We start from the raw sequence: 12,438 nt of genomic DNA on the forward strand, positions 1-12,438 counted from the left end.
GGTGGGGTCTCACCAGGGCAGAGCAGAGGAGTAGAATTGCCTTCCTTGCCCTGCTGGCCATGACACTTCTGAGGCAGGACAGTTTGCTCTCCACAAACTTGCAGAGAGTGCACTTGATCCCACTGTCAATGTCAATGACAAGGATGTTGAACAACATCAGTCCAAGTGCCAACCCCTGAGGAACACCACTCATCACAGCCTACACCTGAACATAGAGCTTTGGACCACAACTATTTTCAGTGCTACCAGCCAGCCTTATCTATCAAGTGGTGCACCCGTCTAATCCATGCCTCTCACTTTTAAAGATATGGATATAGTGCAGGACACTGTCAAGTGACAGTCTCCACCTGACCCATGAAAACCAGCTAGCAGCTTTCCAGAGGAGAATGGGCTGGAACAGAACCACAGCATGATTTGCAAGCAATATGAAGATTGTTGGCTTTAAGCGCCTGATCAACCGACATTTTTAAAGTCCGTGTCTTTTTGTTTGAGCAGAGGAAGAAAAAATATGGGAAAGAATGTGGTTGAGTTAATAGAATTTTATTTAGTAATGAGCATAGGAAGATTTCACTGTAAAGCATGAACACAAAGAAAGCACTTAGAACAAGAAGTGATGCATCAGCACCCTAAAATCCAGTAACAGACACTGACCCAAACTCAAATACAAAGCTCTTTGTGCTAAATAAATTGAAAGTAGGTGTTTGTAAACAAGTGTTTCTTATACCACTCATACATGCAAATTTCTTGTGCTTTCCTGACAATTTAACAGCTATCTGCCTCAAACATTCAGCTGTCCATCTATTTTCACTGTGATTTGGATTCACAATATCCAAGCATTATCCAAACAGGAGGCTGAATACAGCTCACAGGAAGGAATCACTTGAGAGTCTATCATTCAGGGACACAACCACACAAAGACTGAGGAAAGCACAAGTCCATCAGAGTTAATCTTACAGCCCAGAAATGAAACACAAATATCAAGTCCCATGAAAATTCCAAAGTGACAGAAATTTTTAAAAAATGGGAGTAATAATAATAAATATTCAATTACCGTTTAAATGCTACTCAAAACCTGCAGACATAAAACAGGAATCATAAGCTGGGCTCAACACAAACTAGCATACAGCCTCAAGCTTCAATTAAATACAAACTTATCTGTGAACATTTCACTTTTACTTGAAGGTAGTATTCCTTCCCTATTTAATAAGGATCACCTTCAAAAACAACCCATCCACTTTGGTGTAATGGGTAAGAGTTTTCTATTCATTTTCATGGATATGAAAGGCTACAGTTAACTAATTTAGACAATTTAACCACAGATGTATTGCTCCCTCCTACCATAGGGCAGTGTTGCAAAGTTGGTATTAACCATTTTCTTCTCTGGGGGAGGAGAAAGGCCTGCTAAACACAGCCTTCTAGCACACAGATTTATACAGAAGTTCCCTGTCATGTACTCACATTTATCATAATGATTATGTTGATTTTATCTAAATCTGTATCAGCAGCTGAATGAAGAAACTTTGAGGAGTACATGAAAGAAAAAAGTAACTTTAGGGTTGGTTTCAGCATGCAAAAACATAGAACCTCGTTTTCCAATGAAGTTTAACACCCATGTGTGGATGAGGGAAACTTTATGCTCCAAGGACTTCTCAATCCCTCAACACTTGAGAAGGCTGAACTTCACTTACACATCACATGGGAAGTCAAAACTAAAGAGTTCAATACAAACTGACAACAACCATCAGTAATAATGAAAAAGTGTTGCAAAGGTTAAGATAAAGTTAGCTGGATCAGACAGATAGACAGGAACTCCTTTCACAGTAAAGCTTGCAGCAAAACTACTTCCAGCTTTAGCAGATCTGTAAAGAAGCAGATGGTGCACATCTCACACCTTACTGAGCAGATGCCATGCACCACTCTGCAGCTTCCAGAAAAGCCAATGCTGCTAAGACAGCAGCTAGACCACATAAAGTTGGTCATTAAGAAGGTGGTTTCATTGAGACAGGGACTGGTACTACCTGAAAGCTGAGGAAGATCAGAAGATCACCAAAATATAACTCTGACTCTTGGGACAAAAGGACAAAGAAATGTCCTGCTAGCAGAAATTAGGAAGAATTTCTGAAGCTGTATTTCAACAGTGCAAGCATTTAGAACTATTTTGTCTTCAAGTCCACTATTAAAGTAATCAAGTTCTGAAGTCTTGAAATGTAACTCACAAGTCAGCCAGTCCAAGAGAAGTCCACAGTTTACTGATCTCATTAAGACAATTAACCTAATAAAAAATTAATAAAATTATTTACCTAAAGTGTTATGCAGCACTAAAGAACATGACTTTGTGGCATTAAGGGATAACATTCACATCAATAATCACTCAAAAGAAATTAATATTACACATTTCTTTCTAGGCTTTCCAGTAGCTCTTGGTGATCTCCTGATACTACACCAGGATGAAAGAAACACTAGCATTTAAAGACAAGCTTAGAGCTGTACTAAAGCTAAACCATGGAGGATTCCCTCTTTTTAAAATGCCTACATGCAGCAGTAATGACCTGTTTCGGACACATTTGCAGTATCATTTCCATGTTGCTATGGATTACTAGGCAGCTTCACAACAGGAAAAAATCATATGTGGCATTATATTTTTATTTTTATATGTGAATATATCTCCAATCAAGCAAAATAACAAAATATTTTTAATTAAAATTATTTATTAGGAGTTATAAAGATTTGTGATGTAAATAATCAGCAAAAAATGCCCTCTTTTTTCTTGAACGATTGAGGACTTGGATTTTGATGCACTGAATTTTGGAAGTTTCTGGGAAAGTATGGGTAAGTTTTTAACATTACATTGACAGCCTGTCTAACATTAAGTTCAAAAAACATGCCAACAACAAAAAACCAGTTAAGAACACAATCTTAATTTACACACCAATAAAACATGATGTTATTAAATTTAGATTGGTTTTTTTTTCTTTCTGTTTTCATTTCCTATTATTTGGGATATCTATTTGTCTTGATTTACTTGAAGGCCTGCCTCTTAAAAGATCAAGGGTACAGAAATTCCTTCAAAACATTTCACTGATATGGGCAAATCATTAGCAAATACTTAAATCTTACTTAAAAAGAAAAAAGTTTCACAGAAACTCCTTTAGGCGATTATTCAAATTACTTGCTACCAAAATTTTTTTTAAATCTCAACGCTCCAAAAAATAGCATCACAGATTTCAAGCCTGGCACCTGAGACATGAACTAAATTTAAGAAATTTTAGATATTCTTAACTTGTCAGTGGATGTGTTAATTTTTAATTGAAAAAAAATAGTTCATTTTCTAACCACTTCACTACCTGGTCATAAGTTACAATGCTTAGTCACTGAAGCCTCAATAAACTCATGATAAAGGAAGGGGCAGTCACTGAATGCACACAACAGGCAGAAAAAGTGCTCATACAGGGGAGTCATGACATTTGGTCTAATTTTCCATTATTATTTCCCTTCTTCATGTTCATCCAAGTTATATTACTCTTCCTCAAGCAAAATTAGACAGAGATAGAAGAGATTTGGATAAACCAAGGGAAAAGACATGAGAGAGGAAAATTAACAAAACCAAACCAATGTTTACTGCTTGCTCAACCTAGCTTATGCTTACTCTATTCAATGCTTTCCCATTCATGGTATTTCCCAAAGAGATTTGTCCTCAGCAGCCAGAAACTTGCACCAAAGGTGGAGATTTATTGCAGACAAGCCTTCATCATGACGAAGCATGCTAAGATGCCATTTTTAATTATTTAAAATCTAAATAATTAAAACACGTTGAGAAATACATTTAGCATATTTAAAAATAGAATTCTCAGACCCTGATAATATTTGAATATATAATCATTTCAAACATCATTCACACTGAAAAATTAGGACCCTGATCTTATGTGAGGTGCAAAATTCTATGGAATCTTGTAAATTAGAGTTGCTAACTTTTGCAACACAAGTTTATTAGGTGAGGAAGGTAAAAGAATGTCACAAGAAACAAATCCACAGATGGTTAACAGCTTCTGCCACAGCCAAGTTAATTCACCTTCCCTTTCTCTGAGAACTGTGGATTCAAGAGCAGGTATATGTGATGAAAACACCATTGACACACGATGCTCAGAGAAATAAGCAAAGCAAGCTTGTCCTATGGCAGCATGACATTGACTGGAGGAAAAAGGCACAACAAGGAAACTTAATGAACTTCGATTGCTTGTGAATTGGACAGGGAACCAAGTGTTGTGTCCTTCAGCTGGGAAAGAAAAGCTGATTTCTAAGGTGCTGGCATGTAAAGTAGCAGGACTTGGCAAAAGCCCAAGTATGAAAGACAGATGAAATGACCTAGTAGTAACCTATCAGCAGATAGCTGAAAATACAGAGAGGGAAAAAAGTTACAGACTTAGAATCAAAAGACTTTCAACTAAGCAAGACAACAGTAAATAACTCACCAATTCTTTTCCTCCTTCCTCAGCACCTCTATATGACAGATTCATAATTTTAAAAAAATCTCCTGTCAAGAGTTATATAAATACAGGTAATTATTTCTGTGTTTACTATGATTTCTAGCCCTACTGTAACCTGCATTTAGAGAGCCTTCCTAGAAATGTTGTCTGCTAAAAGATCTTACTTCAAATATATTTTAGGGAGAAGTTTACTCAAGTTTGAAGGAACATGTTCAATTATTTTCAGTTAGGAAGAAGCAAATATTTTAATAATTATTCTGTGAAGGTGAAAAATATTTGTTTTAAGGCTTTAATGAAGAAAGAATCATTCAGATTTAAATAAGGCATTTTTAAAAAATGAGAAGTACTTTCAAGAATCACTGAAACAAAGCAGCTGAACACCTCATAGCAACAGCAGATTCAAGGACAGCATTTTCGTTGTGAAGAGCATGTTTTAAACAAGTTTATTTTGCATATGTCAAATTGTGCATCTATGATGCCTCATATTAACAGCACAAAAACATGTTTACAATGCAACAAGAAGTTAAAAATCAAAACAACAAAACAATCTACTGTAACATTCTTCAGTCACTTGTCCCTAAGCATGTGCTGAAAAACATGCAAAGTTCTGGGACCCTTCTTATTAGTTTTGTCCCTTTTAAGACAGGATAGCAAAGATGCAGCCTATAAAGAATAATTGCCTAAATTTGCACTGTAAAATCACTTGTCACTGGCCTAACACAATGATTGCTACATTACAGAAAAGTTAGTTCTATAATTAAGGCAACAGTAAAATGAGCAGTAAAGCAAATGTCACAAAATGGAGAATTTTATTGCCACAAAACAGAAGCACTAGCAACTCTCAACAACAGCCTATAATTAAGAATAATCTTTATAGCTGTTCTGTTTTAAAGGAAAAGAACATGTAGCATACAGGAATCTTCCAATGATGTTTTCATTTGGAAGCAAAACCACTTTAATAAGTTCCCATTCTCCCCAGCCCTCATTTATGCACAACCAAGTTCACTGCTTCTCTAACCATAATAGTACAACAGCTTACAGACATTGAGGAGCTTAAATGATGATGTTTCACAAGCCATGAGAAAGTGACCCAGTCTCACAGCACTGCCTCCCTCACAAGCAATTCTATAAGAACAGTCAAGAGAAGAATTGTGGCATAAGGGCAGGGGCAAGAACCTCTCTACCAGGATTTGCTGCAGAAGAAAACATACTGCATTATTTGAAGTTATGCAAAATATACATTACACACACATTTACTAAGTTCCACACAAGACAAACAGTGGACAACATCAAATTAACCATATCCAATTTGCATTTTCACTTTTAAGCATAAAACGCTGTAAATGCTATGTAGCTGTTTTTAGAGAGGGGAAAATACTGTGCAGGATCTACTACTCCAAAAGAATTCTATGGAACATTGTAGTCTTTCTGTAACCAATAATTTTTAAGTTGGTTGAAACATATCTGGGAGAACTGTATCACATTAAACAGTGCTTTCTTCTAAATCTGTTCCCAACTTTAGCAACAAGGTATCATCTTACCTGAGGAACTCTAACTTGAAAGTTAGGGTCTTAATTCAGCAGCTGCTCTGCACTGACAAAGCCCCACAACATGAACAGAGTCCCATTGAAGCTGACAACACAGTCTCCCTGAAAGACCAAAAGCCTCTTTGCTTCCACAATATTTTACTGCCAATCCACTATTTCTCTTTTTAACACCCCTCAAAATATTTTGGCATGCATATGCAAAACAGAGAGGGGGAAATTACCATCAGTGCATGCTTTGAGATTACAATATTGAGCGCTTCTATTTTACTTTCCTTTTCCTATACAGCTATTGCTGTACACTAACTACAAAGGTTTTCAGCTTTGTCATCATCATTTGCAACGCCCTAAACAGTTTCCATGTGTTGAAAAACTGTCATTGTCTTCTGCAACAAAGAAACTGGTTTTGCCTTCAGGTTCTGAGTGTCATAGGCTATTCTGGCAGTAATTGCTTTTTGGATGTATTTTGGAGTTTAACATTGATTTTTACATCAAAAATTTTTCCCTGCTGTGTAAGAGAACAGTATTTCACTAAAACAGTATTTCTAGCCCTTTCAGTTGCAGAACAAAACAAAACTAATGTATTGCAACATTTGTAACTAGAGAAGTTATTATCAATTTATTAAACAGAATTTTTACAATGAAACTCTACAACAATTAGTAGTTTTTACATGGAAGCTGAAAGTCACTTCAGCACGTATTATTGTGCTGGATGTGATAGTTTTCAAAAGAAAATACTGAGAAACCCCACAGAATCAGATGATCTAACATAAGCAGAGAAAAGGAGAAAAAAACAAGGGTGATTCTCCCATGACACCAGAATACCAAGGAGGCCACCTTGTCTATGGTGTTAAAGTATCACTAAAATAGGAGACAACTGTCATAATACAGGCTCCAATCCTTTTACATCTAGGATGCAAACTTGAGAAGTGAAAGGGAAAAGGCCAGGAGCAGAGACGAAGAATACTTTAAGTGTATATAAGAAAGGGTAATTCTATTCTAATATGAAAAATGGAAGCTTCGAATACAGAAGGTGTTGTATCTCCGTCCTCTCAGGACCTGCAGACTTCAGGATGTACTGAAGTACATCGGCGAAGAAGCGCCCGCCCAGCACCTTCCCCGTTCAGCACGGGGACAGCACAAACCCTGGGCGAGCACAAGGGAGCGCCCGGTGCCGGGCAGCCACGCAAAGCTCGGCTGTCACAGCACGAGTCCGCAACCCGACAGCTCCGCTCCTCTCCTCTCCCCTTGCGTCCCAGCCCAGCCCTTCGAGCGGAGCCACTCGGGACCCCGCCGGGGAGGGGCGGAGGGACTGCCGCCACACGCCCCTTTCACTAACACAAGCAGCCGCGGCCTCTTCGGCGCGACTCCCGAACCCGGGCGGCTCCCGCTGCGTTGCTCAGCCCGGGCCTGAAAGCCCGGAGGGCGCCCGCCGACACCGCTAGTCCCTCCGGCCGGAGCGGACCAGACGGGCGCCGATCCCGGTGCGTGCGGGGATCACGGGCCCTCCGGCACTGCCGCCGCGGCCCCGCCTCAGCTCGCACACGGCAGACGGGAACGAGGCGGCGGGAACGGGGCCGGCGAGGGGGGGACGCGGCGAGCAGGGAACAGCCACGGCCGCCGCACGGCGCTTCCCCTCCGGGACCGCCATCGGCGCCACCCCGCCCGCCGCATTGCCTCCCGCAACAACAGCCCGGCCCGCCCTGCGACACCGGCCGCCGCCCGGACACACACCCCCCGCCCGAGCAGCCGGGCACGCACGGACACACCCCCGGTCGGACACAGACACACGCACAAACAGACACGGACGGACAACGCGGACACGCGCGGCCGGGCGCCGGTGCCGCTCCCCGTGACAGTTGGCGGCGGGTCGGGCGGGCGCGGCGGGAGCGCGCGGTCGCTAACGGTCACCGGGCGACCGGTAACGGCCGCCCCGCAGCCCTAGAGCCCCGCCCGCCCGCGCCCCCGCCCCGAGACTCACTGCGGAGGTTGTGGATGAGCTCGGAGTGGCTGGCGCCGCCCGACTTCCAGGCCATCGCTAGGCACACTCTGCGGAGCAGGTATAGAGCCGCCTTCAGCGCCGCGACTGCGCACAGCAGCTTCCCCAGGAAGGACACAACCTCCAGCGCCGACACAGGCGCCGCCTCCTCGCCGCCTCCTCCCGCGGCCGCCGCCGCTGCGGCTGCCGCGCGCTCGCCGAGGGGAGGGGCCACGCGCCCACCGCCCCGCGCGCCCGACATGCCCCGGCCGCTGCCGCCGCCGCTCCGCTGGCCGGCGCGGTGCCCCCTCCCCCGCGCATGCGCGCCCACCGCGCCTAGGGGCACGCGTGGGGGATTCTCGCACGCCGGGGCGGGGATGCACAGCGGCTGCTCCCGGCCCGCGCGTTTTGTTGCCGGGGCCCTGGATCCCGCGCTGGCAGCGAGACCCCGGTCCTGCCCTCCCCTCAGAAACTGCGGCGGGCCGGAACGGGTCTGGGGGCGCGGGTATGTGAACTTAAGAGCTCTGTTAATTAATGAGATAGTGCGTGCGCACCGAGGTGCCGTTTCGCTTTCCCCCCTGCCCCGGCCTTCGCCACTCCCGAGACACAAGTCGGTACACGCCGGGTACCGGAGCCGGCGGTGTCGGGGCGGGCGAGCCCCATCACGGTGGCTGCGCCGCCAGCTCCGGGCTCCGGCCCAGCGCGCGACCCGCCGCCCTTGCGACGGAGCCAATTAGCGGCGTCTCCCGGCGCGGTGTTTTGCATGGAGCGCGCCTATTGGCCACGGCCAGCCCGCGCGGGCCAGGCCTACGTGTTGGAGGCTGCGATTGGTCAGGGCGCGCGGGAGCTGCGCGTCCCGTGCATGTCCGCGGCGGGGACGGGGCAGGGGCAGGGCGGTGCGACCCGCGCCCGGGAAACAACGCGGGAATGGCGGCGGCGGGGAAGGACATGGAGAGCTGGCACAGCCCTGCATTGGATAAGGGCCGCCAAAGCACCGATGGTTCACAGGAGCGTCTACCGGTGCAATGCCGATGGCGTAGGACAAAGTTACAAATCAAAACTCCTTTTAAGAGGCGTCCAGGACAATAGCTCAGAATTTAGTAAATGCCAGTGGGCCTTTATTGTGTGCCAGCATATGCCCATGATGAAGTAGCAATCTTAAGGGAAAAGTTTTAGCACCTTCGGATCCTCCCACAGCCTGTAACATAACGAGGAAAAGCAGAGAATTCACTTTCTACCATAATGTAGTATTTCTCTCTGCTCTAAAACTCCTTTATGATTAATTTTGCTGCCAATATTAATTTGCCACCTGTTATTTATACGCGTTTCTATTGTTTAAAGGGAAAGCATATACCATCTTTGCAATTTTGGGAACCCACTGTCAGTGCTGTGACTTCTGTATTTGTGCTGCCTTCTGGTCCCTGCAAATGGGAATAGTTTTGCAGCACTTCCTTTCCTAACCAGGCACACTGGCACAGGTATTTCATCTACATGGGACCAGACAGCAATTTTCAGTGCTTGGCTTTTAAAACATGAGAATGGTGATACAAAACTGTGGATAGGTTGGCCCTATGAATTGTATATTGTATAAACATTGGGGGAAATAGGGTGTCATCCAGCAGATACACAGCCTAAGACACCACCATGGGAGATTACACAGGTTTTATCTTCTGTGAGAGAGCCCATCTTGGCTGGGAGTCTTGAACCTGTTTCAGCTCCACACAACACATCTATTTATTTTTGCTGGTTCAGGTGAAGAAGTGAAGGTGGGAATTTGCTTCTCTACTTTGCAGTCAGTCCAGGGCAAATCTGACAGTTGCTCAATGCATATACCAGTCCCATCCATAGACTTCCCATCTGGTTCTTTTAATCCTGGAGACAGATCTGCTTCATTCTGTGCTCTCCATCTAACTTCTCCTAAGCATGATCTGGCAACTGCAGTCCGTGTGAGGCTCCCAGCCTGTCCCAGAATATAAAAGGGCTCCCTGATACACCCAGTGGGCTGAGAGAGAAGGAAAGAAGCCATGGAGTGAGAGGAATTCCCAAAGAGCAGCAAGTACAGAGAATAGACAGGCATTGTAAAAGTACAGCACAGAAATACTTAATTGTTTTAAATGCAAAAGACATTTTCTGTTGTCAGATGCAAGCAAACTGCATTGGTCTCACAAAGAGAGATTGCTGCCAAGAAAATAGCTGGCCCATGTTTAAAAGCATTCCAGGGATGACTTACCCCCTTGGGAGACCAAAAGCACAACAGAAGCCATTTACATACAAGCTGATGCTGCTTACCAGGATCAGCTTGAATTAGGCTTAGGCTTGTCATGGAGCCTTTTTTTTTTTTAATTTCTCACTTAGGAGTTTGCAGTCTTGCCCAGTCTCTTTCTGACTGAGTGTACCTATTTGCCGTGGGTATTCAGAGAATGAAAACAAGCGTGGGCCTTCCTTAACAATATCTGGGGTGTCTTGGGTGGACACCAGGCATGTGTGAAGGAAACAGCACTTGGCTTGGCAGGCTTCCAGGAGCTCTCAGACAAGCCAAGTTGCCTCCAAGGGCCCTGGGAAACTAACATGCACCAATAGTGGCAGGATGCACCCATTTATGCATTAAACAAATGCAGGAGTCCCTAACTCTTTCAGTTCCACAATCCCAGGCCATGAATACATTTTAAAAACCTATTAGGAGCACATCCATTGAGACTAAACTAAAAGCAACATGGACATTATTTACCAGTGAAAAATATGAGCAGAAATAATAAAACAATTTATTTTCTGGCCATCACCATTCATGTGGAACCTCTCAATTTGCTCTGATACCCAGGATTTCTGTATTCTATGCCTCCCTGACTTGTCCAAATCAGTGTGAGCACCTTGATCTCTGGATGCCCACTGTCAATTGCAGGCACCTGCATTTTCCACATGTAGAGCCATTTCCCTAGACTGTGCAGGGAGCTGCTGCATGGACGCTCCTCTTAGAGAAAAGGCACAGGAATGCCAGCAGCCAGAGTGGGCCCCCATATGACTGTTCTGACATGAAGATCCCACTAACTGTAAGCACATCATCTCTTCTTCCTTTGCTGCACATTCACCCACATCCCAACCCTCTAGCTGTACTTACATACATTTATATATAAACCCCTCCAAACTACTATTTCTGTTTCATTCCTTCCCTCCCACCACATAGGCCCATTACATTTTTTTTTAATTCTTTGAATTTAGGAAGAATTTGAAAAATTGCTTATCACTGTCTGCTCCCATCTGCTTGTATACCAGAAGCAGAAATTTCCTTGTGAAATGTTCCTGCTGCACATTTCCGCAGTTATGTCCCAAACCCTACGCTAATTGGCTTCTACACCTACACTCCCTCCTCTTCTTGACTCTATTCTGCTTTTTAACTTAATCACTCTCCTTCATCTCGTTTCTTTTCCTATAAGTTCAAGCCAGTTTGATGTGTACCTTCCCTTTTTATTACCATTTCAGAAGTTTACATTATTTTGAACTCCACATGCATGTTTTACCAGCTCTGCACTCAAAGATGAGGTGAGAAGGACTCAGTCACATCAGTGACTTTCCCATTAGGGAGCAGCAGAACTGGGACCCTTCCTGAAGGAGGTCCATCCTTCCAGATGAGACTTTCCAGATGACACACCATCCCACAGCATCTAAGTAGAGCAAGCAGAGCAGGGCTGGGACAGAAATGGCTTTGCCATCAGCTGAAGGCAGGCCCCAGGTCAAGCCAGCCACCGAGTTTGGGCAGCATGGCTGAGCACAGGCCCTCCCACAGCAGAGCTCAGGCCAAAAGCTGCATGTCCCAGCCCAGATGGGAGCCCCAGCCAAGGACAGGGCTTATGACTGCACTCAGGGCTGGGCCCTCTGCTCCTGCATCTGCTCTGCAGGACACTGCTCTGTAACTGTACTCGCTCAAGAGAATGAACTGGGCACAGCTCGAGGAGTTCTTACCAGCTGTACACATTGTTTTGGCATCTCCAAACACCTCTAAATATTGTTCAATGATGATGGAGAAAAGCAGATTACAAGCAAATCCAGTTCAGAATTAGCTTTATTGTGCCCTAGTACAATCACTGATGTAGTAAGTGCCTTTGTTCTCAGGCCCCCTACTTTCTCTCAGAGACAGGCATGGTTTCAGTTCTCTTCCCTTTCCCTCCCAGCTTTAGCCATATTTAAGGGTAGTCCATAGATGCTCCTTGTTGTCTTAGCTGGTATGTATGGACCCAAGGCTTAGAGGCAGCTTCATCTAGACTTAACATCCTTCTTGAAAACCACAGAAATACTTGATAAGGCATATTTTCTCCTGGTGCTGATTTCCACCTTTTATATGTTTATTTAAATTTGCCATTACACTGAAATGCTTTACACATCTTTCATAGGGATCAAGCACAGAGAATATATTTAAAGGTTTGCAAAGCAGCCCTAA

General features: G+C 44.4%; 1 protein-coding gene across 2 annotated transcripts in view; it reads right to left on the reverse strand.

Moving 5' to 3' along the window:
- The window catches only part of PCMT1 (protein-L-isoaspartate (D-aspartate) O-methyltransferase), a 36,192-nt gene extending 27,924 nt beyond the window's left edge, over positions 1–8,268 (reverse strand). For both annotated transcript variants that reach the window (XM_054279491.1, XM_054279492.1), the window contains exon 1: positions 8,010–8,268. In XM_054279491.1, the coding sequence (XP_054135466.1) occupies positions 8,010–8,268 (259 nt within the window). The remainder of the gene's footprint in view (positions 1–8,009) is intronic.
- Positions 8,269–12,438: the final 4,170 nt, after the last annotated feature.

This window comes from Melozone crissalis, unplaced genomic scaffold, assembly GCF_028551555.1.
Source record: "Melozone crissalis strain CALT ecotype California unplaced genomic scaffold, PUWL_Pcris_2 ptg000027l_1, whole genome shotgun sequence".
Classification (NCBI taxonomy): Eukaryota; Metazoa; Chordata; class Aves; order Passeriformes; family Passerellidae; genus Melozone; species Melozone crissalis.